We start from the raw sequence: 27259 nt of genomic DNA, 5'->3' as shown, positions 1-27259 counted from the left end.
CTTTAATTAGCACATAGCTCATTTCTTACATGCTGGCATCGACTCTCTACTGCACACATGGAATGTGGGGTGGGAAAGAGTCTACAGACGTTTAAGGCAGTGATTCTCAAGTGTGCTTCCTGGATGAGTAGCATCAGCATCACCTGGGGAATTTGTCATAAATGCAAATTCTCAGGCCCCATTCCAGACCAGCAGGTGAGGCCCAGAATTTGTTTAAAAAATTCTCCAAGTGACTCCAATGCACAGTCAAGTTTGAATCCTATAGGTTCTAACTCATATAATCTAAATTTTCTTAATATTTATCATCTTTCCCTTTCAGTTCATTCCTACAATAATCTGCCTGACCGAGGCCTTTATTTCCTCAAGTCTATATTACTGCAAAAGTCTCACTACTTGGACTTCTAGAGCCACTTTGACTGCTGGAGTCTGAATATTTTCACATATGATGATTACACAGATTAACATATAATGGCCTGCACGTGGTTGCACCCTAGGTAACAAGAGATGTGTTTCTTCATGTAACACCATATTAAATTGAATAAGAATGAGCTGTATTTTCCCCTATGGGGCTTGATCATCTAACACTTCATCCTTATCCCCCCACCCCACCCCAACAACCCTCAGAGAAGCTTATGTGCTCCTACACTTACTCATTATATCCTTTAATCATTAAATGAACCCATCTCTGCCACTATCAATATTTAAAACTAAGTACTCAACTTTTTTTTATATTACAAAAGAGGTTCTGAGTTTAATATCTTAATATCTTAACTGTTAAATAAGCCGAAAGCACAGGAAGGAGGGAAAAAGGAATTAATGAATGTCAAAGGAATTAGAAGAGATGAAAATAATTTTTAAAGCCTATTACATTTCTCTTATCTAAGATTTACTCATTTTCAAAGCAGTAAGTTATTCTGCAGAAGAAAAGTCAGATAAGAGCAACCTTTTATTTATTAATCCCATTTTATACTCAAAGCCATATAAAATACTAAATGTAATGGAAATCTTAAATGAAAAGGATACATTTTCTAGTAATAAAACATTTTATATCATATAAAAAATCAAGATTCAAGAAGTATAAAAATTCTGGCTGTCAGAATACATGATTTAGTTGACTTGTTTTGCTAATTTCATGTTAGTTAGGTCAGCAGCTATTTCTTAACAAATGAGAAAATTTTCTAAGAAAAAGAATGCTATCTTTGGTAATTTTTTTTTAAACTGTTTCAGAATGCTTCAAATATAGTCTCCAGGAATATATGTATACTTCTGCAATCTTTGAAGAGGACAATAGAGGAACTGAGGGAAACTATAACTTATCAGAAATTTATTAAATATTAATCTGTTTTCTCTCACCAGATGTTATCTGATCATGACATAAATTTAAATACTTATATGAAACAAAGCAAACTTTATTAAATATAAAGTCACATGTATAGTTAATAGAAGATAGGTAATGAAACATTTAACGTTACTACTAAAATTCCTTCCCCTAGAAAAGGAAGTAATGTGGTTTTAGACTTAGATCTGTAGAACAAACGACAGGTACTTCAGTTTAACTACCATGCTTTTCATCAACATAATGCTGTAAAACTCCTTTGAGAACCACCTGATAGAGAATATAATGTAATGAAGATAAAGAAAATACACATTTACAATTTATGGGTGAGAAAGGCTCTCTCTTAAAATGGCTTTTAAAGGTCTCATTCTCTGCTCTAAAGTTTTGTTGTTTTGTTTCAAGACTAGTAATAAACTGCTGGGGAAATGATGCAAGCCAAAGTACAGAGAAGTGCCTCCTTCACAGACAGACACATAAAACCCCATTAGAAATAACTGAAACAAAGAAACGTCTTATTACACTGAGATACAGAGATGAGAAAACCAAGCTGGGAAGCAAGAAATTCCTTAGTCTAGACTCTGCTCTACCACCGGTTTTTCACATGAAACCTAGACAAGTCACACCACCTCACATGACCTCAATTTCCTTACTGGAAACCTAAGACTTAAAATCTCAAAAATCCCTTTCAAGTCAAAGATGATTCTGAATCCCAAAGTTACCTAGGTTTCTATGATACACTTCTTCCAAGCTACCAAATTCCTTGCTGGTCCACTTCAAGCCACCTTTGATGGATTCCACTCTCTCCCTCTGTCCTCATACATGGTTACCTCCCAGAGCTCTATGCCTCTTCTGTGCCCTCAGCAGATTGCTGTTCTCTCTCAGCAATCCCCTCCACTTCTACATTTTCAACAACCACCAATACACTGACTTCTTGGAGGGCTTTAGTCTCCCCATAACACCTAGAACGATCCTGGGCACAGATGCAGCATGTAATACATGTTTGCTGAACAGATAAATCCATAAATCTATCAGAATATGGCAGCTTATTAACACTGCAAAAACAATGAGTAAATTTTAGCCAAAAGAAAAAAACATGCAAAGAAAATGCTAAAACAACAGTGAAAGAAAAGCTAGTATCTAAAACAACCATAAGGAATTCCCTGGCGGTCCAGTGGTTAGGACCTGGTGCTTTTACTGCTGTGGCTCGGGGTTCAGTCCCTGGTTGGGGAACTAAGATCGCACAAGCTGTGGGGCGAGACCAAAAAAAAAAAAAGATAAAAAGATAAAACAACCATAGAAATGGATATACACCACAATTTTAAATCTCAAGCAAATTTAAATGACCCCCAAAAGAAATAAAAAGGGCGGAAAGAAGGAAAGAAAGGGAGGGAGGGAAAGTAAAAAAGGATAAAGAAATGATTCAGAACAATGGAAAACAAAATTAAGTTTGTAATTATTACAGAAAATCAAGAGACCAGAATGACAGAAAAGCTACAAAACAAAGCAAGGAACCAGGAAAAGAATGACTACTTAATAAAATAAACACTTTGCAGATTATCAGTGAAGACTCATGCACCAAGACCCACTCCCTATACCAGACACAGCAATCTGCTCCAAAGAAACAACAAAGAACGAAGCATTTATAAATTTATTTTAAAAAATACTATGAGAAACTATAACCAATTTATTCCAGCTTTTTTTTAGGGTAAGGACCTGGTGGTAAAGTTATGACCATAACAGAAGTAAAGAATATGATAAGTAAACCCAATTCTAATAGCAAGGTAAGCCTCTTTTTTTAACCACTAAGTACTTTTTTACTGAAGTATAGTTGATTTATGTAAGTTTCAAGTGTACAGCAAAGTGATATAGTTATACATATATACGTCTACTTTTTAAAAATATGGAATGTTTCACGAATTTGCGAGTCATCCTTGTGCAGGGGCCATGCTAACCTTCCCTGTATCATTCCAGTTTTAGGTATGTGTTACCAAAATGAGCACAACCACTAAGTATTTCTAAAATAGATATATCAAAGTCCCACTGGCAAACTGATTGTGGCGATGGTTGAACAACTCTATGAAAATACTGGAAGTCACACAATTATAAATAATTATAATAATTAAATAAATAAAAATAAATAAAATCCTATCAGCAGACACAGGACATTTAAACATTGCTAGCAACCTTCTAAAATGACTTTAAAAAATTCTAAAAGAATTCTAGCAATATGTAAAAGGCTGTAAATTTTCTAAGTACCTTACATGAAGTAGTCCAGTTATGAGGTTTTAATACACGGAAATAACTGTTCCCATAAGGTCCACCCCTCCACTTGTGTACCCTAATCCCTCTCTTCTACTCAATGACACAGCTCTAGGAATCCTCCCATCTCTTCTAAGTGTTAGTGTTACCCTCCCTATGGAATTCTTCTCGTTGGCATATAAACATGTTATACCCCCCATCTTCAAAACAACAACAAAGTTCTCTTAACCCCACATAAGCCATTCCATTTCTCCATACCCTTTCATAGAACAACCTGTTAATATAGTAGCCTACACTCCCTGACTCCAAATCCTCTTCTACCATTCTCTCTTGACCCCAGCCATTTTCATCACATTTTCTCCCAAGGAATCACCACTGACTTTTTTTCCCCTCACACTCTGCACCCAATCCAAAACCTATCAGCTCTACCTTGAAAATCTGAACATAATCCAACTGATTCTCATCACTTCCACAACCCTCACTCTGGTGTAAGCCACCACCATCTCTTGCCTGGATTCCTGCAAGAATCTGCAAATTAGTCTCTCCACCTCTGCCCTTATCCTACAACACAGTCTTAAAAGATTGATCCTTTCAAAAGTAAATCAGATCAATACAGAAAGTAGCACAGAGAGGTTAAGGAACTTGCCTAAAGTTGCACAGCTAAATTGTGGCAAAACTGGGATTCACATCCAGGCTCAGTATGTCCTTTGAACTTGAGAAAACAAATTGGTTTAAAGAAATGAGTGTCCCCAAGATTTCTGATTCACAAATCTTAAAATAAGTTCAGATCACAAAATGTCATGAGATAAAATATTGAGAATATTGAGAAAAAAATGAGAACACTGATATAAAAGGAACTATTTAAAGCAAATACAACGTTGACTATTTAAAGAACAATAAAATGTTGCCTGTTGAAAGAAAGAAAGAAAGAAAGGAAGGAAGGAAGGAAGGAAGGAAGGAAGGAAGGAAGGAAGGAAGGAAGAAAGAAAAAGAAAGAAAGAAAGAAATCAGATCAAAACCCTCTGTGCAAACCCTGCAGTGACTTCCCATGGTAGCCAGATTACATGTGGTCATGGAATCAGAATGGCAGCCAATGTCCCACAAGGCTTATGGGGCCCCAGGAGAGCTGGTTCTCCTGCTCCCACCTCACTCTGCTCCAGCCACACTGGCAGCAGTGCATTATACCCACAGGGCTTTTGCCTGGAGTGCTCTCCCTAGAGACAGCTGCCCCCTCCTTCATTTCCTTCAGGCTTCTGCTCAATGTCACCTTATATAGAGGCCTTTCATGACCATCTACGGAAATAATATGTTCTTCCAACTCCTCTCTCTTTCTTATCCTCCCCACTGTACTACACTGCACTGACCACAATCTGTCACCCTGCTGTTTATTTGTTCAGTAGCACAGAAGCACCACAAGGTCAGTGGCTTTTTTTTTTTTCCTACAGTGATCCCAGCGCCTAGAACTTTACTTAGCACATATTAGGCATTTAATAAATATTTGCTGAGTGTGAAAATAATAGGAGGAAGAAAAGATTACCTACAAATTTATATCAATGCTACTTTAAGGGGAAAAAAATATAAAACAAACCAAATGCCAAACAGCACTGAATGGCTAAACACACTATTTAAACACATAACACAAATCCATGACAATCAACACATGAGACAGTCCATATACGACAGTAACACAGAGAAGTAATATATATAAAATTAGGACAGCTCCCCAAATATTTATAAACTGAAGCTTTTATTAAAAAACCATCCTTACATCCAAAAATTATAAATTTTACTGTAATGAAAATAGAATTTTCTATTCATTAATTTTTTTTGTCCAAGAAATATACTCAGGACTGTAATTTATAAAGTAAATAAACAAAAAGTTTAGTCGTCATAACATGACCTCTAAAAAGTGTTAATTCAACCTTTTGAATAAGATCCTGGTCTAAACATATGAACACCATATAAACAAAATCGGTTTCTTACAGAGAGAGTTGCATTTGAGGGAAGTCAGTTGAAGTATGTTTATGCATGAAATCTCCGGCCCATTTAGAAAATGAAGGAAGATACTCCTCTACTTCTTGTTTTATTTCATCTTGATTCAGATTTAGGCGGTACCTGCCAAAATACAAGATACTAAATATGAAAGCTTAAATATGAAAAAAGTAAGCAAGGAAAAAACGTTCAAATAAGCAACCCAAGTGCCCATCGACTAATGAATAGATAAATAAAATGTGGTATATACAATGGAATATTATTCAACCTTGGAAAGGAAGGAAATTCTGATGCATGCTACAACACAGATGAACCCTGAGGACATTAGACTAAATAAGCCAGTAAGAAAAGGACAAATATTGCATGACCACTCACATGAGGTACCTAGAATAGTCAAATTCATAGAGACAGAAAGAACGGTGACTGCCAGGGGCTGAGGGAAGGGGGAGTTGTTTAATGGATATAAAGTTTCAGTTTGGGAAGATAAAAACAGTTCTGGAGATAGATGATGGTAATGTTTGCACAACAATGTCAATGTACTTAATGTCACTGAACTGTACCCTTAAAAGTGGTTAAGATTGTACAGACTTCCCTGATGGCGCCGTGGTTAAGAATCCGCCTGCCAATACAGGGCCCAGGGGTTCGATCCCTGCTGCAGGAAGATCCCACATGCTGCAGAGCAACTAAGCCCGGGCGCCACAACTACTGAGCCTGCACTCTAGAGCCCGCAAGCCAAAACTACTGAGCCCACATGCTGCAACTACTGGAGCCTGCAAGGCTAGAGCCTGCACACTGCAACAAACAGTAGCCCCCAGGGAGCCACAACTAGAGAAAGCCTGTGCGCAGCAACAAAGACCCAACACTGCCAAAAAAATAATAATAAATTAAAAAAAAAAGATTAAAAACGGCCGCAAAAAAAAAAGTAGTTAGGATTCCTAATGCTATATGTATTTTATCACACACACACACAAAAAGCCAAATAACAGTGACATGACATCAAATTTCTGATTTGCTCCAATTCCTATCATCTCAGGTCTAATAGGTCCCAGTTACACTTTTGGGATAAAAAAGAAACCGTAGAAGATGTTTCTCCTGAAACCCAGCAGTGGAAAGTAGAAACGTAAAAGATGAAAAGAGACTGTAGGAATAGAAAGGTCAAATTGTCCTTACTAGATCAAAGGACAATCTATAGGAATGTTAACTTCTTAAGTCAGAAGTCAGCAAAGACTACCAGAATCTAGTCTGTTTTTCAGGGTGCCCACAAGGTCAAAACTATGTCATAATAATACTATGACATTATTTGTCTTTTTGCTCTTGTTCTCTCACAAGTACACAGTGGAGATGTCTGAGTCCACATACATACATACAATATAGCAATACAGAGAATGAAGAAGCAGATATAAGAAACAAGGTGTCTTTTTTTTTTTAACTTTTTTTATTGGAGTGTAGCTGATTTACAATGTTGTGTTAGTTTCAGGTGCACAGCAAAGTGAATCAGTTATACATATACATGTATCCACTCTTTTTTTAGATTCTTTTCCCATATAGGTCATTACAGAGTATTGAGTAGAGTTCCCTGTGCTATACAGTAGTTCCTTATTAGTTATCTATTTTATACATACAGGTGTCTTGTATCAAGCCATAAAATTAAAACATTTGCAAAAATGTAAAACAATTCCACTTGTTTCATTACATTGTTTTTCAAAAATAGTTATTTTTCATTAAACTGTTACTTATGCTAACATGGAATGAATTGTTATTGTTATTTTAAGATTAATCAATAAATGTTTTTAAATTATCTGAGTTTTCATTTCTAGTACAGTAATTATCTATAGCTATAACTCACATAAACAAAAGCTCCTTAGGGTCCTCAATAACTTTTTTAGTGTAACACGGTCCTGAGACCAGAAAGTTCTGAGAACTGCTGTCCCCTTCCCAGGATGGTCCTCCTAGCTCCTTCGTCATGTTTAAACATCACAATCTTAACAACTACTCTGGGGTGTTAAGAGCACATGTGTTTCTCTCAGGTCACACCTAGGTTTGAACACTAACTCTTTATTTATTAGACGTGTAACTTTGGGCGATTCACGATTAACTGAGTTAGTTTTCTCCTCTGTAAGGTGAGGTGATAGCTACCACACAGTTAGTTTGAGGAGTAAGTAAAACCTATGTAAAGTATTAATAGCTGGCTTACAATAAGCACTCAACGAGGTCTGAAGATGATAACTGAGGAATGCTGAGTCTAGGCCAAGCACTGTTCTAGGTGCTTAACACGAACACGTCCAACCCTCATTACATATCTATGAGACGCTATTCCTGTCATCCCACTTTAGAGCTGAGGAAACTGAAGCTCAGGAGTTACTTCCAAAGGACACACAGCTCTAGGTTGGGAACCTAAGTTCTTAACCCCTATGCTCCCTTCTAGTGTTTTAGTAATTTACTACCATTATTCTCTCCCTGCAGGCCTGAGTTCACCTGAGTACTGGCATAGCCTCCAATAATCTGCAAACTCCTTTCAAAAGACACCACTTACCATTTTTCTTACCTTCTGAAGATAGCACCATAATATTCAATAACATATTTATCAAACTCTGAGACTCCAGACCACTACAAATTTACCGTATAATGACTCTGCAACATTTCTAATACCAAATTTAATAAGCTCCTACTTTCCTAGGTTTTTGCTGCCTCTGGCTTATCAGAACTAAGAAAGCAGAGCCCTATCAGTCTCCTGGGAGAGCCAGTTCAGCAGGGAAGACAAAATTAGCAACCTTAGCTCTGCCAAGATTGCTTGTCCTGAGCACAAAAGCAAATTCAGGTTGAAAGAGAAGCTAAGATATCTCCAGCCAGAGAGCAATTGCTGACACAAAAGTGCCCCAAATGACTTACAGGAACAGTCAGCCCACATAAGGCAAAAACTGTTTGTCTGAAGAAGGCTGTTTGAAATCTGGCAGCTCCCAGTGGATAAAAGATGATATAGGTGAGGATGTGGGGGAAACGAGGACCAATATATTGCCTACAGAAATGCAAAAGGAATTTTGCAATATACACATATATTAAATCATTATGTTGTATACATTAAACTAATACAATCTTGTATGTCAATGATATCTCAATAAAACTGGGAAAAAAAATGAGTGAAAGAAAGAAATAGGACAATGTCTACACAGAGCAATTAGACAATATATATCAAAACTTTAAACGTACCCAGACCAGATCTTGTCCTGGAGGGAAAAAAATGCTACAAAGAACACTACTGCACAAAACTGAAATGTGGACAGTAGATCAGACACAAGTATTATAACGATGCTAAATTTCCTTAAGTTGATAACTGTTCTGTGGTTACATAAAAGAAAATCCTATTCTTAGGAAACACACATTTAAAAGTTAAAAAAAAAAACAAACCACATATACAACTTAATCTCAAGTGGTTTAGAAAAACACACACACAACAGGTAAACCTGAGTAAAGAGTACATGGATATTCTTTGTACTACTCTTGCAACTTTCCTCTAAATTTAAAATTATTTTCAAATGAAAAGACTTTTTATCAAAAAGATATACCCCTATGTTCACAGCACCACTATTCACAATAGCCAAGACATGGAAACAACCTAAACATCCCTCAACAGACGAATGGATAAAAAAGTATATGATACATATACACAATGGATACTACTCAGCCATAAAAAAGAATGAAATAACACCATTTGTAGCAACACGGATGCAAATAGAGATTATCATACTAAGAGAGGTAAGTCAGAAAGAGAAAGACAAATACCATATGATATTGCTTATAAGTGGAGTCTAAAATATGACACAAATGAACCCACCTACAAAACAGAAACTCACAGATATAGAGAAAAGACTTGTGGTTGCAAGGGGAGGGGTTGGGGGAACAGATGGAGTGGGGGGGTTGAGGTAAGCTATTATATACAAAATGGATAAACAATAAGGTCCTACTATATAGCACAGGAACTGTATTCAATATCCTGTGATAAACCATAATGGAAAAGAATATATATATATGCATAACTGAGTCACTTTGCTGTACAGTAGAAATTAACACAACATTGTAAATCAACTATACTTCAATAAAAACATTTTTTTAATTAACTAATTTATTTTATTTGGTTGCACCAGGTCTTAGCTGTGGCAAGCAGGCTCCTTAGTTGCGGCACATGGGCTCCTTAGTTGTGGCATGCGAACTCTTAGATGTGGCATGCATATGGGATCTATTTCCCTGACCAGGGATCAGACCCGGGCCCCCTGCAATGGGAGCTCAGAGTCTTATCCACTGTGCCACCAGAGAAGTGCCCAATAAAAAAAATTTTTTTTAAGATTTTTTAAATGTTTAAATGTTAAGTATCCTCTGGCTCAACAACTTCACTTCTAAGTATTGAGCCCGGATATATGCCTGCACAGCAACTAAATTAAAAATGCACAAACGTATTTATTATAGCATTGCTAATAAAAGCAAAGACTGAAATGTAAGGGGCTACTTAAATAATCTATTGTTTATATGAAACATTATGCCACTCATTTAAAAACGAGAGAGCTCAGTAAGCACTAATAAGGAATAATCACCAAGGTTGTTTTTTTTTTCCGGCCATCCTGCACGGCTTGCAGGATCATAGTTCCCTGACTTGGGATTAAACTCGGGTCCACTGAAGCGAAAGCACTGAATCCTAAACAATGAACAACCAGGGAACCCCCAAGATTTAATATTTATATAAAACAATGTGTATGGTATGCTATCATTTATATAACAAATAATACATAAACATAAATAATCATACACACAACCACTGTGGAAGGACATACAAGAAACTGATAATGGGGACTTCCGTGTTGGCACAGTGGGTAAGACTCCGAGCTCCCAATGCAGGGGCCCTGGGTTCCATCCCTGGTCAGGGAACCAGGTCCCACATGCCACAACTAAGCGTTTGCATGCCACAACTAAGGAGCTCATCTGCTGCAACTAAATAAATAAATGTTAAAAAAAAAGGAAGAAGAAAAAGAAGAAACTGATAACAGAAGTTGCCTTTGGAGAGAGGAATTGAGTGACCACTGTATATGCTCTTGTACTATTACAGTAACATATGGTGTAGGTGAATTTATAACCTACTTAGCAATAATAATTTACTATGTAAAAAAAACCCTACACAATGGGGTAACCTTTTTCCTGCATATCCTCTCGAACCATCCTGGAACCATTCTCCGTTGTCATCGTCCATCTCCTTAGGCAGATTCTTCCCAGTGTTTTACTTTTTACAGACCAGGATTCTTTTAAGTTTCCAAACCAGTCCACACCGGTTAAAGTCTCCTGCATTTAAATTCCCCCTTTTTAATTTTAGCCAAGTAACAGGAAAATGACATGTAACCACCTGCTCTTTCCTGAGACTATAGAGATACTTAAGGTTTGGGATCTTCAAGCATAGACTTTTATACATATAATGAGAGGACAGAGCATGAACAGGTAAAAATCTGTTCTAAGATCTGTAATAAAGTAGAAGGGCCTATAAGAGAGGGTAGGGAAGAACTTTGGATCTGTTATTTTAGGCTCTGGGAATTTTAAAAAGTATCCTTTTGAACAGGATTGGGCAAGATTCATGAGAGAATTAGTATTTTCATAATTATGAAATGAAACATATTTTCCCTTAATGACTCAGGATATCATGATAAAAAATAATAATGCAGTAACATGTATGGACCTAGAGATTATCATACTAAGTGGAGTCAGAGAAAGATAACTATCATATACCACTTGTACACGGAATCTAAAATATGATAGAATTAACTTATTTAGAAAACAGAAACAGACTCACAAACATAGAAAACAAACTTATGGTTACCAAAGGGGAAGGTGGGGTGGGGATAAATTAGGAGTTTGGAATTAGCAGATATAAACTACTATATACAAAACAACAAAAATCTTACTATATAGCACAGGGAACTATATTCAGTATCCTATAATAAACAATAATGGTAAAGAATATGAAATAGAATACATATGTATGTGTATACATATATAAATAACTGAATCACTTTGCTGTACACCAGAAACTAACCCAACATTGTAAATCAACTATATTAAAAAAAAAAAATTCCGTGATACCCAAGGATCTGCTAAGAATACATTCCTTCAAAATTCTGACACAAATTGTAAAGCAACTATATTCCAATAAAAATTAATTAAAGGGACTTCCCTAGTAGTCCAGTGGTTAAGCCTCCAAGCTTCTACTGCAGGGCGCATGGGTTCAATCCCTGGTCGGGGAACTAAGTTCCCACAAGCCTCACCGCCAAAAAAACAAAAAACAAAACAAAAAACAAAACAAAATTCTGATCTTCATAATTCTTATATTTTTAAAAAGTTTCTCCTGGGCTTCCCTGGCGGCGCAGTGGTTAAGAATGCACCTGCTAATGCAGGGGACACGAGTTCGATCCCTGGTCCGGGAAGGTCCCACATTCCGTGGAGCAACTAAGCCCATGCACCACAACTACTGAAGCCTGTGTGCCCTAGAGCCCACATGTCACAACTACCAAGCCCGTGTGCTACAACTACTGAAGCCTGCATGCCTAGAGCCCATGCTCTGCAACAAGAGAAGCCACCACACCACAACAAAGAGTAACCCTGCTCGCCGCAACTAAAGAAAGCCTGTGTGCAGCAACGAAGACCCAACATAGCCACAAATAAATAAATAAACAAACATAAATAAATAAAAGTTTTTCCTTTCCTATATAGTAATGAAGCTATCAGCTCTCATGTTACATGACTATGCAGGTACCTTTCTCCCGTATCTGGGAAACCAGATAAGTAAGACTGTTAGATACTAATGAAAAATAACAGATGCTGAGGGCATAAGAGACATTCCACTACGTCATATGCACAAGGTTTAATACAAGGACATGAATTCTGAGCAAGACTGCTCAAAATCCTTGTTTTCTTTCACCTTTATATTCACGATGGGTTCTGCATTAATCAGGTTACCTGATACCTGAACACCTGTGGTAGTTTAAAATCTGTCCATAAATCCTTTGACAACCCCTTCACAAGATGGCACCTAGTTCCCCTACCCTTGAGGGAGAGCTAGACTTAGTGATGAGTACTTAATGAATAAAAAAAGCAGAAGTGACAACGTAGGAATCAGAGACTAGGTTATAAAAGGCATTGTGGCTTCCTGCTCTCTTTCTTGGACCCTTCAATCTGATTGTGTCCAAGGACACATCTGCCAGCCCCCTGGAGAGGGGGTGAGGAACTGAGGCCTCCTGCCAACAGCCAGCTAGGAATTGAGTTCTCACCACAGCAGACATGTGAGTAAGTTATCCGGGAAGCAGATGCTCCTGCCTGGGTCAAGCCTTCAGATGACCGCAGCCCCACGTGGGAGACCCTGAGCCAGAACCACCTAGCTAAACTACTTCCAAATTCCTGACAAAAACTATGAGATAACAGGTTAGATGTCTGTCATTTTAAGGCACTAAGTTCTGATGTGTTTTGTTTCAGGGCAATGATCCATACAACATACAACAGGTATCATCATATCCTGATTAGGATGTAACAAAAAAATTTTTTTAATTTGAAAACCAAAGTGGCAAATAAGGTGATAAGTAGAACTCTTAAGCAAAAATTTTATTATATCTATTCATATTCTGAATGCCATGCTGTGTGGTTGTTACCAAGTGACAACTTCTCTGTGCTTTCATTTCTTCCTTTATAACAGGTTGCTATCAGATTATATAAGGTAAGATATCTAAAAAGCACTTAACACAGTGCCTGATATAGGGCAGGGTTCTAAAATGTTTTTAAGACAATAGATTGTACATCATTAGTAAATCAGTGTGGAACTATGAAATACATTTTTCCCATTTAAACAGTGAAATGCAGAATTACACCTGGGAAAAGTAGGTTTGTGTCAACTAGTCTGGAAAGCAAAATCATCACTAATAAAAACATTTCTATGAAAAAAAGATGGACCACAATAGGAGTTAAGAAAGAAACAGAGAGAGAATATGCCAATCCCTCTGCAGGTAGTCACTCATAAAACGCCAATGATTAGCCATTTGTGGGTTTACATATATTATCTCCATTGTCACAAAAAGCCTGCAAAATAGGTATTATCACCCGTTTCAGAATCTTTCAGTAACTTGTTCAATCATAAAACCAGCAAAGCTAGAATTAGAAAGGAGGTTCGTCTGACTCCCAATCCCATACAATTTTCAGGATGCCACATTGTTTCTAGAAGTAAAACAAAAAGTTCACACTCTGTGAGTGCAGCTGTGGTGTCTACTCTGCATATAGAAAATATTTAGATATTTTTAGCCAAAGAGTTCCTGTTCTGCAATTTTAGAAGCTCTTCACGGAACTGCAGAGGGAAACTACAACCCTGAAATCTACATTCTAGTATCATACTGATTTATATTTAACAGTCTAATAGCAAAATACCTTACAGATGCCAGGAAAGAAGTTATATAACAAAACTATCTATAAATCCTCTCGTAACTACTTACATTTCCTTCAGATGCCTTATTTCTTGAACAGTTTGAAAAGCAAGCTCTTGTAGCTTTTCCGGGTCAAAACTATCACATATTGCTTTTTGAAATACTTCATGGAGAACCGTACCAATCAGCATTTGGCGTGTGGCTGGATCAGAGTTCTACCAAAAAAAAAAAAAAAATCACACGAACCATCTTATTTTACAATATATCAATGGATATAATCATATATTTATTACCTAGCCTATTGAACCACCATAGCCAAAGTACACTGGTGAGACAAATGCCAAAGTATTAAACAATTTTTTTTTCTTGTGAGTGAAATTATAGATGACTTTCACTTTCTTCGATTTAGTATTACCTGAATTATTTCACAGGTATGAGTTTTTTTTTTCAAATCAGTATATTTCCATTCTGAAAAAAATTAAAATAACCTATATGAAAAAGTTCAAGGTATTCTCAAATACTTAACATATTTGTCTCTAATTTCACTTTATAATGAACCCACACAGAAAAGTCAATAAAGGCATAGATCATAAACTCATATGAGTGAAATATTCAACCATGAAACATAAACTTACAGCAGAGATTTTTTTTTTTTGGCTGTCCCAAGCAGCTGTGGGATCTTAGCTCCCCAGTCAGGGACTGAACTCAGGCCCCAGTAGTAAAAGTGCCAAGTCCTAACCACTGGACCACGGGGAATTCCCTACAGCAGAGATTTTTTTTTCAAGAACTTTTATTGAGATACAATTGACATACAATAAACTGCACAGATTTAAAGTGCACAATTTGATATTTTTTTCTTATTAGTAATGTGTAATGGCAATCCCAATCTCCCAATTCATTTCCTCCGAACCGCCTCTCCTTCCCCACTTGGTGTCCATATGTTTGTTCTCTACATCTGTCTCTATTTCTACCTACAGCAGAGATTTTTGACAAGCTCTCACAACTCAAAAAGAAACAGTAGTTTTCAATTAACTCTTTTATTAGCCTGGACCTTCCCCTTGAAACTATCAAAAAACAAGATAAGGTCCACCAAAACACTCATCAGGAATTTCAAAAATTAATTTACAGAGGAACTTTCTGTACTACTTTTGTAAGTTCTACATGAGTCTAAAATTATTTCAAAATAAGATTTTTAAAAGATTAATATTCAGGTCTGCTTTATAATATGCGGTTAAAAGAGAAGTTAATAGTACCCCCACAATTGAAGAAAAAAAGCTGATTTTTAAAAAAAAAACTACACATAAGTGATAACTAAGACTATTAGAAAATCTACTTAGGTATTTTTCCTTCTTTTTCTCCCCTTGCTTAGCTGTATTTTTTGGTTTTCTACATACATGTGCACTAATTGTATAATTAAAAGAATACCCTGGGAGGAAGAGGAAACTTAAATAAAAACTCAAGTTCTTCAAAAATAAATGGCATTGGGAATTCCCTGGTGGTCCAGTGGTTAGGACTCTGCACTTTCACTGCCAAGGGCCCAGGTTCAATCCCTGTTTGGGGAACTAAGATCCCACAAGTCGCACAGTGCAACCAAAAAAATTAAAAAATAAATGGCATTGAAACAAAGGGAGTGGGTGCAAGGCAGAATATAGATTAAAGAAACTATAAGACATATTAACCAAGCGTAATACTGTTTGGATACTGATGCTAACAAATGAACTGAATAAAAAAATTTTTGATAAAAGACAGATAAACTATTAGATTACTTTAAGGAATTACTGTTAATTGTATTGTGTATAATAAAGATATTGAGTTTATATATTTTTTAAATCTCAGCTTTCATTTAATTGCAAAATAATACAATGTTTGGGAACAGCAAAATGGGTACATGGGAGTTTATTATAATCATCTCTTTGTGTATCTTTGAAACTTTCCATAACACTCTTTAAAAGAAACTGTCAGGCTTTCCCTGGTGATACAATGGTTAAGAATCTGCCTGCCAATGCAGAGAACAAGGGTTCGATCTCTGGTCTGGGTAGATGCCATGGAGCAACTGAGCCTGTGTGCCACAACTACTGAGCCTGCACTATACAGCCCGTGAGCCACAACTATTGAGCCCATGTGTCACAACTACAGAAGCCCACGTGCCTAAAGCCCATGCTCTGCAACAAGAGAAGCCACCGCAATGAGAAACCCTTGCACCACAACAAAGAGTAGCCTCCACTTGCCACAACTAGAGAAAGCCCATGTGCAGCAACAAAGACCCAATGCAGCCAAAAATAAATGAATAAATAATAAATCTTTAAAAAATAAATAAAAAATAAAAAATAAAAGAGACTGTCACATTTACTTTTAGTTTCCTGGGAATCACATGAAACCAAATTTGGAAATGCCCAAATATATTAAATTAAAATTTTTATCACTTAAATTAATTATCTTATTATCAGAATTATTTTATTAAATTTTGAATAAGAATCAAAGGATATTAAGGCACCTGGCCTTGAATCCCAACACTGTCACTTACTAGCTACAGTAACTTTGGGCAAGTCACTTAGCTTCTCTGAGCCTGATTTTTCTCATCAGTAAAATGCAGCTGATTAATACCATCTACTTCACAGGACTGTTGGGAGGATTAAATAAGAACGTAAAAGTGTTCTGTAGACTCTTAAGACCCTGTAGAAACATTGGCTATTAATATTATTCAGAGGTTCCTTAAAAAACTAAAAATAGAACTACCATATGATCCAGTAATCCCACTACTGGGCATATACCCAGAGAAAACCATAATCCCAAAAGAAACATGCACCATAATGTTTATTGCAGCACTATTTACAAGAGCCAGAACAACCTAAATGCCCATCAACAGATGAATGGATAAGGAAGATGTGGTACATATATACAATGGAATATTACACAGCCATAAAAAGGAATGAAACTGAGTTATCTGTAGTAAGGTGGATGGACCTAGAGTCTGTCATACAGAGTGAAGTAAGCCAGAAAGAGAAAAACAAATATGGTATGCTAATGCATATATATGGAATCTAAAAAAATGGTACTGATGAACCTAGTGGCAGAGCAAGAATAAAGATACAGATGTAGAGAATGGACTTGAGGACACCTGGGGCAGGGGCGGCGGGGAAGGGGAAGCTGGGACAAAGTGAGAGTAGCACTGACATATACACACTACCAAATCTAAAACAGATAGCTAATGGGAAGCTGCTGCATAGCACAGGGAGATCAACTCGATGATTGGTGATGACCTAGAGGGGTGGGATATGGAGGGAGGGAGGGAGGCTCAAGAGGGAGGGGATATGGGGATATACATATAAATACAGCTGATTAACTCTGTTGTACAGCAGAAACTGGCACAACAGTGTAAAGCAATCACACTCCAATAAAGATCTGAAAAAAAAAATTATTCACCTTAAATGTTTCACTCAGGACAGCTCTTCTCATGCATCGAATACTACTGGCTATCCTTGTGCCAGAAATCAGCATGTCTGGATATAGAATCAAATATCCAAAATCTTCATCTATTATCCAAGTATCTGATATGCAGTTGCCCTCCAAATGAATGATGTCCCCTGGCTCTACTAGTATAGAGCACCTAAAAATAAAGCAAAGTTAAAGTATACACAGTTTAGATTCCTACATTTATTTTTTTAATACTTTTATTTTTATGTATTTATTTAGGCTGTGTTGGGTCTTCACTGTTGTGCACAGGCTTTCTCTAGTTGCAGCAAGGGGGAGCTACTCTTTGCTGTGGTGCGCAGGCTTCCCATTGCAGTGGCTTCTCTTGTTGCGGTGCACGGGCTCTAGACTCACGGGCTTCAGTAGTTGCAGCACCTGGGCTCAGTAGTGGTGGCTTGCGGGCTCTAGAGCGCAGGCTCAGAAGTTGTGGCACATGGGCTTAGTTGCTCTGTGGCATGTAGGATCTCCCCGGACCAGGGATCGAACCCATGTTCCCTGCATTGGCAGGCAGATTCTTAACCACTGCACCACCAGGGAAGTCCCTAGATTCCTACATTTAAACATATTAAGGAGGCTTCAAAAATAACTGGAGGGACTTCCCTGGTGGTCCAGTGGTTAAGACTCCGCACTCCCAATGCAGGGGGACTGGGTTCGGTCCCTGGTCAGGAAACTAGATCCCACATGCTGCATCTAAGAGCTGGCATGCAGCAGCGAAGATCCTGCGTACCGCAACTAAGACCCGGTGCAGCCAAATAATAAATAAATAAATAAATATTTTTTTTAAAATAAATATATAACTGGATATTTTATGTAAAGAAATAAGTATTTCTAAATTTCTAGGTCTTGCATCATCTACTGCAAAAGCTATCAAATCATTAATAGTGTAATATATAGCTCCAATTATAGATGAGGTTCTTTTTTTTTTTAATAAATTTATTTATTTATTTATTTATTTATTTTATTGGCTGTGTTGGGTCTTTTTTTTTTTTTTTTTTTTTTTTTGCTGTGCATGGGCTTTCTTTAGTTGTGGTGAGTGGGGGCTACTCTTTGTTGTGGTGCATGGGCTCCTCATTGCCATGGTTTCTCTTGTTGAGAAGCATGGGCTCTAGGTGCATGGGCTTCAGTAGTTGCATCACATGGGCTCAATAGTTGTGGCTCACGGGCTCTAGAGCGCAGGCTCAGTAGCTGTGGCGCACGGGCTTCGTTGCTCCATGGCATGTGGGATCTTCCTGGCCCAGGGATCGAATGCGTGTCCCCTGCATTGGCAGGCGGATTCTCAACCACTGTGCCACCTAGGAAGCCCTGGATGAGGTTGTTCTAATAATAATTCTCTCATCCTTAAGAGATATCTACAGCTTCTATAAGTCTTGAGGCATGAAGCCAAACCCAATGTACCAAGAAGAAAATCATATTTATCTAATTCAAACCATCCAACTTGCAGCCCAGACAAAGTTAGACCTCCACCTTCTCTGCATCTCCCCTTCATCCCTCACATACCACACATTGCTTGAGAAGCAAAATCTAGAGTCTAAGGATGTTCTTATGCTGTGATTAATTTCCCCTTAGTGAGGGACTTCCCTGGTGGTCCAGTGGTAAAGAATCCTCCTTCCAATGCAGGGGATAAGGGTTTGATCCCTGGTCAGGGAACTAAGATCCCACATGCACTGGGCAACTAAGCCCACACGCCACAACTATTGAGCTTGTGCACCTCACTAAGAGAGCCTGTGAGACACAAACTACAGAGCCCATGCACCCTGGACCCCACATGCTGCAACTAAAGAGAGAAAAAATAAAGAAAAAACCTGCACACCACAACTAGAGAGAAGCAGGCGTGCCACAAGGAAAGATCCCACATGCCGCAACTAAGACCCAACGCAGTCAGAACATAAAAATAAATAAATAAATAAATAAAATATTTAAAAATTTTTCCTCATAGTGAGAACTAAAAGAGTTTTAAGCTGCAATCCCAGAAAGTACTAGAAAATAGGAAGTAGCGATTTAATAAGTTCCCTTGTACTTGATTTTCAAATGACAAATTGAAATTTGAATTTTTAATCAAGTTTTGGAATAAGGGACTTGAGATGCTGGTAACAGGCGCAATTTTTATACTGAATTAATTCAGGTTCTACTTTCTTTATTAACAGCTAAATTATTGCAACAGCCGCACAACCCCATGTGATAGTTTTTAAGACAGTACCCTTAAGGCTCTGCCAGATCAATGCTCAGAGTCACACAAAAATTACCAGTTATTCCTAAGGACACACAGTTCTTTATATTCTAGCGACTGGGAAGCAGTGATGATTAGGTGTTTTTCCTGGTTTCCTTCTTCATTCTGTACAATATTGACTGCTAATACCAGGTACCGGTTATCCATTCCTCGGCTCAGAACTGTTTTAGGAAAGGAAGCTTCCACCTTCTTCTTCTGAAATCTAAAGCATACACATACAAAACTACTGTAGCACAAGCATGAAATAAGAAGCCATCCAATCTCCTTTATCTACAAGCCAATCTTCTAGTTTTCTAGGTTTGTTTCTTCTAGAAAGCTTATCACAATGACCATTGGCTAAAAGGAGGTAAAAATTAAGACAGCAAGGGCATAGCAGAATTCCTATTATAAAAACTTCCTGGGGCTTCCTAGGTGGCGCAGTGGTTAAGAATCCGCCTGACAATGCAGAGGTCACGGGTTCGATCCCAGCTCCAGGAAGATCCCACATGCCACGGAGCAACTAAGCCCGTGTGCCAAAAAAAAAAAAAAGTTCCTATAAGCAATACCATTTAAAACATGCTGGTCATACGGATTTTTCCAATATAAGCTCTATGAGGAGCTCTTTGGGACATCTACGATTACAAGGACTAAAGGTAAACTGAAAAATATTAAGCAACAAATTCCTACCACTGATGCAAACCTTCCCAAAGTACAAGTAAAAGGAAATGTCTAGGACATATCCTTTTGTTAGTAAAAGATGTTTGTTATGGAAACATATAGTGTGGGTAGTTTGCTGGAAGTCCTACTGTGAGCTTCATTATTATATTAATCTTTCAATTAGGAGAGTGTTTAGAAATCATGTAGTCCAACCTACTATTTAATGCAGGAAACTCTTCCATAAAATCTCACTGGGGATAAACTTGCCCATGGTTTGTAGAGAAATGGGCAAGTCAATTTCACAATTCTTTTATCCACTGATCCTAGCCACCTGAAACTGCAAAATACTCTACTCTCTCCTCTAGAAAACATTAAGTCCCTCCTAAATTTTTCCAGTTTGACTGCAGTCTTTATCAGTGACAGTCCAAAGCCATTATCTCTCCAATTATTACCCGAAAACTTTACCCTAAAACTGTCTTTGTCACCCAACCCCACGTTCTATTCCTCATTCACCTACCCCACGTAGCCTCAGGCCATGAATTTCTCAAAGTCAGCTGGGACGCTTTAAGGATATCCCCAAAGGTACTGCTGGTCAAAACCCAAACTGCAAATATCCGTCAACAATAATTAGCCTCGATATCATTACTATTGACAATAATTCTACACTATGCTTGCGGCTCAATTTCCCCGACCACTTAAGCCAATCTGAAGGTACAGAGTTTTTCCTGAGATAACTTTCTCCAATTAAACACCAAGAAAAGCATCTAGCAGTTGCAATGTCCTTTTATGGAAACATTTAAGTGGCTGGGACTCCCCAAATTCAGGAAAGTGGTGATATCAAGGTTAGGAGTGAACTGCTGGGTGAAGGAGAGTATTCAAGCTCTGGCCCGGGCCTGGCCCCACAAAGAACCTTGGGAAGCAGACCCCAGCTCCGGAGGCTCGTCGGGCGCCCGGGAACCTGAGCCCGGTCACTCTGTCCCGAGGCCCGGTCCTTCCCGGCCTCTCCCGCTCCTTCCTTTTCAAATCTCCCGCTTTGTTCCCAGACCCTCCCCCCCGTTCCGCTCACAACTTCGCCGGCGGCGCAGCCTCATCCCCGAAACTCTTCTTCAGCAGCAGCTCCAGTTCTTCCATCCGCTCCATGCTGAACGCAGAGACCTCACACTGCCGCCAGGTAAAATCGGGTGAACCCGGAGCAACCCTGGAGGCGAAAAGGCGCGCGAGTCCGCGAGGCGCCGTGCGCATGCGCCAACCAGCCGCGGCCCCCAGTGACCTGCGCGGGCAGCCCTTCCAGCGCCGAGCGCTCAGCGCTGGGAGAGCTGCACCCGGGGAGCCGAGAACCAGAAGGCGCCCTTGTTCCTTTGCCTTAGGGGTTTGGCACACAGGGAGTTTTAGTAATCTGGCCCAGACTAAATGCTCTGGCTCCTCTCTCTCCCTCCCTCCCCTCCCTCCCATGGCCGGCACACGCACTTAGTATGAACAAAACTATCTGCAGTTGCCGAAACCAAGACGCCCCTTGTTAGCTTCTGGGAATTTTCACTCTTTGGAAAACAGCCTCTCCTTTTTTTCCTGGCTCAATTGAGAAAATGGACGCTGTCAGATAAGAACTTCCTCATCATACCACAACTAAATCTACAAAACCACTGTAAATCTATAAACTCCTGTTTTATAACCAATTTCCACTTTTTTCAGCAGTGAACAAAGCGTTCCTCCTATCAGTGGGCGATCCCTCTACTTCTTCTTGGGATCCCAAGGCCTCTTGCTTTGCTCAAGAGCGATACAAGGGTATTGCTTCTTCAGTTATTCCTTCATTCTCTGCTGTCATCAATCTGGCCCTCATTACTGGCTCATCCCAGGCTTGTAAAATAGCCCAGTATCTATCTTCTGGAAATGATGTTACCTTGATGAAACATACTTTTTCCTTCTTGGCCATCCCCCTGAGGAAAACTTCTTTAAAGAATTTTCTTCAAGGTTATATCCAATTTCAACTCCTATTCACTTTCCATTTGCTTTTAATTTTTATTTTTTAATTAAAAAATTTTTACATACACAATATTAAAAACCACATCATCTTTTTCATTCCTTTTTTTTTTTTTGACCATGAGGAACGGCTTCTGGGATCTTAGTTCCCCAACCAGGGATTGAACTGGGGCCCTTGGCAGTGAGAGCACCAAGTCCTAACCACTGGACTGCCAGGGAATTCCCCAGGAATTTTTTATATAATTCTGAATAAGAGACGTCAGATATATTTTGCAAGTATTTTCTCCCCATCTGTGGCTTGCCTATTCATTTTCTTAAACTCAGCAGATCCCTATGCGGCCTTCCCTGGGCAGAACCGTCCCCCAAATCCTCTGCTTTAGCTCCTTTCTGAAGTACCTAGATAATAGTACCTGATGCACATTTCCTGAGTTATTTTATAGATGTAACGGCCCCCCCCCCCCGGGCCAAATGGAAGATGTTTGTTTCGTTTTTATGGCCGCACCACATGGCTTTTGGATCTCAGTTCCCTGAACAGGGATTGAACCCAGGCCACAGCAGTGAAAGCCCAGCATCCTAACCACTAGGCCACCAGGGAACTCCCTGGAATATGTGAACCACTTAAGGACCATGAGCACATAGCCCCCAGGCCTGCTGAAGCCTAAGGATTGATGATGTTAACCCTTGACACCGCCCTGTTACCTCACTATCAACCACATACCTTGCAACTCTGCCCCCTCACATCACCTTTAAAAATGTTTTGCTGAAACCCTTCAGGGAGTTTTGGGGGTTTTAAAGCATGAGTAGCCCATCTTTCTTGTATTGGCGCCTTATAATAAATGCTGCACTTTCCTTCACCACAACCCATTGTCAGTAGCTTTATTGTGCTGGTGAGCGGACCCAAGTTGGGTTAGATAACAAGATCTTCAAATATGCGTAAGTTTTAATCTTTATGAAGTCTAATTTCTCCATTTTTATTCTATGCTTTTCACTTTCTGTGACCTAACGTATCCTTGCCAACCCCTAGGAAACAAAGATATTCTCTTTTGTTTTGTTCTTGAAGATTATTGTTTTATTTTTCATTTAGATCTATGATCCATCTCAAGTTAATTTTTGTGTGTTGTGAGGTAGAGAAGGTGTCCTATTCCCCCCCGCCCTCAACCATGTGCATATCCAGTTTTTTCAGTAGCACCTGTTGAAAAGACTTCCCTTCCCCCATGGGATTGCTTTGGCACCTTGTTGAAAAACAATCAAATGACCATATAGGTATAGGTCCACTTCTGGCTCTCTATTCTGTTCTTTTGATGTTTGTCAATCCTTATGGCAGTACCACATTGTCATGATTACTACAGCTTTATAGTAAGTCATACAGTACTGTATGTTGTTTTTCCTTTTAAAGATTGCTTTGGGTATTCTAGGTCATTTCTCCATAAATTTTAGAATCAGGTTGTGAATTTCTAAAAAGAGGCTGTTGGAATTGATTGAGATTACATTAACCTAAAAATCAATTTGAGAAGAATTGATTTCTTTAAAATAGAGACTTCTAATTCATAAACCCCGTTTATCTCTTCATTTATATAGATTTTCTGTAATGTCTCTCAGCAACATTTTGTAATTGTCACTGTAAAGGTCTTGCACATCTTTTGTTAAATTTAAATATCATATTTTTTGATGCTACTTTAAATGAAATTGTTTTTCAATTGCTTCCTGCTAGTATATAAAAATACAATTTTAAAATACAATTTTACCTTAGGACTTTCCTGGTGGTCCAATAGTTAAGACCTCCACGCTTCCCTGGTGGTGCAGTGGTTAGGAATCCACCTGGCAGTGCACGGGACATGGGTTTGAGCTCTGGTCCAGAAAGATCCCACATGCCGCAGAGCAAGTAGGCCCGTGTGCCACAACTACTGAGCCTGCACTCTAGAGCCCAAGAGCCACAATTACTGAAGCCCGCGTGCAACTAGAGCAGCCACCGCAATGAGAAGCCTGTGCACTGCAATGAAGAGTAGCCCCCACTCACCGCAACTACAGAAAGCCCAAACGCAGCAACGAAGACCCAATGCAGCCAATACATACATACATACATAAAAGACTCCATGCTTCCAATGCAGGGGGCACGGGTTCAGTCCCTAGTCAGGGAATTAAGATCCCAAAGGCCATGTGGCACAGCCAAAAAAATAAGATAAAATAAAATTTACCTTATATCCTGAGACCTTGCTAATAGTTGTTTCGTATATTCACTGAGACTTTCTATGTAAATAATCACATCATCTATGAATAGAGACAGTTTTACTTCTTCCTTTCTGATCTTTAGCTTTTTATTTCATTTTCTTTCTTAACTTCACTGGTTAAGTAAAAAGTTCTGACACTGGGCATCCTTGCCTTCTACTGATTTTGGGGGAAAGCATTCAATATTTCACCATTAAATATGTTAGTTATAGGTTTTTCATGAATACCGGCTATGATTATCTAATCTATGTAAAAAACAAAAACAAACCTCCAAAACGTATTGTCTTTAAACAATCTTTTTTAAAGTTAATTAATTAATTTATTTATTTAGTTTTGTGGCATATGAGATCTTAGTTCCACCGACCAGTGATGGAACCTGCACCCCTGCAGTAGAAGCGAGGAGTTCCAACCACTGGACCGCCAGAGAAGTCCCCAACAATCATTTTTTTAGTTTATGAACTTTCATTTTGGGCAGGGCTCTGTGAGGAAAGCTTTTCTCTGACCATGAAGCATCAGCTGGAAGCTGGAAGATCCAGTTTGAAGACGGCTTACTCAAATGGCTGGCAAGTTGAGGCTAGCTAACAATTTCTTTATAGGGGCTGCCTGGCTTCCTGACGGCATGCTGTGAGGATTCCAAGAGCAAGCGTTCCAAAACACTACATGGAAGCTGTTTCAGCTTTATGACATAACTTCAGAAGTCACATAGCATCACTTCCACTGTAGACGCAGGTCCACTCAACCAGATGTAAAGGGAGGGAATGGTCTCTACCTCTTGATGGGATGAGTGTCAATGACACGAGAAGAGCATGTGAGTTGAGATGTACTGTTGGAAAATATAATCTGACAAAATGCTCTATCAGACTGAGGAAGGTCTATCCTAATGTGATTAGTTTTTATAATGTATCAATTTTTAATTTTGCCAAGTGCTTTTTTTGCATCTATTGAAGAATCATGTGTTTTTCTCCTTTATTTTGTGATTATGGGAAATTATACTATTGACTTAAGATTGTTACACAATTCAGCATTCCTAGGATAAACCCAGTTTAGTCATAATATAATAAACTTTTTATGTATTGCTGGATTTGATTTGCTAATATGCTATTAAAGATCTTTTCCATATTTGTTCTTGAAGGATACTGGTTTGTAATTTTATTTTTTTGTAACTTTGTCAGGTTTGGGCATAAAGGTTATAGTGGCATCATAAAATTAGTTGAGAAGTGCTCTCTTCTAATTTCTGAACGTTTGTATAAGATTCTTTGTTTCTTAGATGTTCAAGAGAATTCACATCTGAGCCTGGAGTTTTCTTTGCGGAAGAATTTTTGATAAACTCAGTTTCTTTAATTGGTCATGCAGATTTTGTTTCACCTACATCAGTTTTGGTTGTGATTTTCAAATCACAACCTGTTCTCTGTCCATTTAAGTTGTCAAATTCCTTAACAAAAAGTTATTTAGAAATCCTGTATTATCTTTTCAATATCCATAGGGTCCACAGTAATGTCATCTTTTTCTTTTTTCTTTTTTCCTGTGCTGCACGGCTTCTGGGATCTTAGTTCCCCAACCAGGGATTGAACCCGGGCCCTCAGCAGTGAAAGCACAGAGTCCTGACCACTGGACTGCCAGCGAATTCCCCATGCTTGATATTGTTTTTATGTTCCTTTTTAGTTATCAGTCTACCTAGGGGCTTATCAATTTTGTTGATCTTTTCAAAAAACCAATTTTGGAGTTTATTTTCTGTTTTTTATTTTGTTGATTTCTGTTGTTATTTTTTGTTTTGTTTGTTTGTTTGTTTTGGCTGGGCAGGCATGTGGGATCTTAGTTCCCCAACCAGGGATCGAACCTGAGCCCCATGCATTGGAAGCTCGGAGTCTTAACCACTGGACCACCAGGGAATTTCCTGATTTCTGTTCTAAGTGCAAATAATTGTTGATAAAGCAGAGTGATCTTTGTAAAAACATCATCAGGCAATTTTATTCCCCTGCTGAAAACCTTCAAGGGCTTCCCATTACATTTAGAATAAAACACAAAATCATTACTATATCCTATAGAGCACTAAATAGATGGATCTGCCCTTTGTCTACTTCGCCACCCCATTTGTTGCTACAACACTTCATTCACATTGGGCTTCTGACAATTCCTGTGTTAAACTAAGCTTTTTCCTGTTTCAGGGTTTTGTATATGCGGTTCCCTTCACCTTGGGCCATTCTTCACCCACAGCTCTTTGCATGGCTACTTCCTGTTCATGTGTAGGCTTAAAGCTTAGCACATTAAAGCAACTTTTCCTTGACCACTCTAAAGCAGCACTCTATTCCTTACATCCAACAATTATTCTCTATCATGTCATCTATTTACTTTCTTAACAAGCACTTTCCAGGAATTCCCTGGTGGTCCAGTGTTTAGGACCCCTTGCTTTCACTGCCAAGGGCCCTGCATTCAATCCCTATTCAGAGAACTAAGATGGGGGGCAGGGGGGATAAAAATAATTTTTTTTTTAATTTAAAAAGTACTTTCCAAAGACTGTAATCATTCTATTAATTGGTTTGTATTTATTGACATATTAGAGCTTTATCTGAATAGGAAGGATACTACTGTGTTGAAGTATAGCATCATGGCTAGTAAACTAGGCTGTAGATTCAGACTGGCTGAATTTGAATAGTAGATCCATCACTTACTGTGTGGACCTGGGCAAGTTACTTGATC

The 27259-nt window shown here is 38.5% G+C and overlaps 1 protein-coding gene and 1 non-coding gene across 2 annotated transcripts in view; both read right to left on the bottom strand.

Annotated features, from left to right (window-relative positions):
• DNA2 (DNA replication helicase/nuclease 2) overlaps positions 1-21706 on the bottom strand; it is a 44728-nt gene extending 23022 nt beyond the window's left edge. Inside the window, exons 1-5 of the mRNA XM_057736530.1 lie at positions 21426-21706; positions 19740-19925; positions 17449-17632; positions 14095-14240; positions 5579-5710 (exon numbers count right to left, since the gene is read on the bottom strand). Of these exons, the coding sequence (XP_057592513.1) occupies positions 5579-5710; positions 14095-14240; positions 17449-17632; positions 19740-19925; positions 21426-21601 (824 nt within the window). The 5' untranslated portion in view covers positions 21602-21706. The remainder of the gene's footprint in view (positions 1-5578; positions 5711-14094; positions 14241-17448; positions 17633-19739; positions 19926-21425) is intronic.
• LOC130854662 (U6 spliceosomal RNA) lies at positions 3231-3336 on the bottom strand. Its single transcript, XR_009054111.1, has one exon. It is a non-coding gene; the product is annotated as a U6 spliceosomal RNA (small nuclear RNA).
• Positions 21707-27259: the final 5553 nt, after the last annotated feature.

The sequence above is a fragment of the Hippopotamus amphibius genome, chromosome 5 (genome assembly GCF_030028045.1).
Source record: "Hippopotamus amphibius kiboko isolate mHipAmp2 chromosome 5, mHipAmp2.hap2, whole genome shotgun sequence".
NCBI lineage: Eukaryota > Metazoa > Chordata > Mammalia > Artiodactyla > Hippopotamidae > Hippopotamus > Hippopotamus amphibius.
This window is presented reverse-complemented; position numbering and strand designations above follow the sequence as displayed.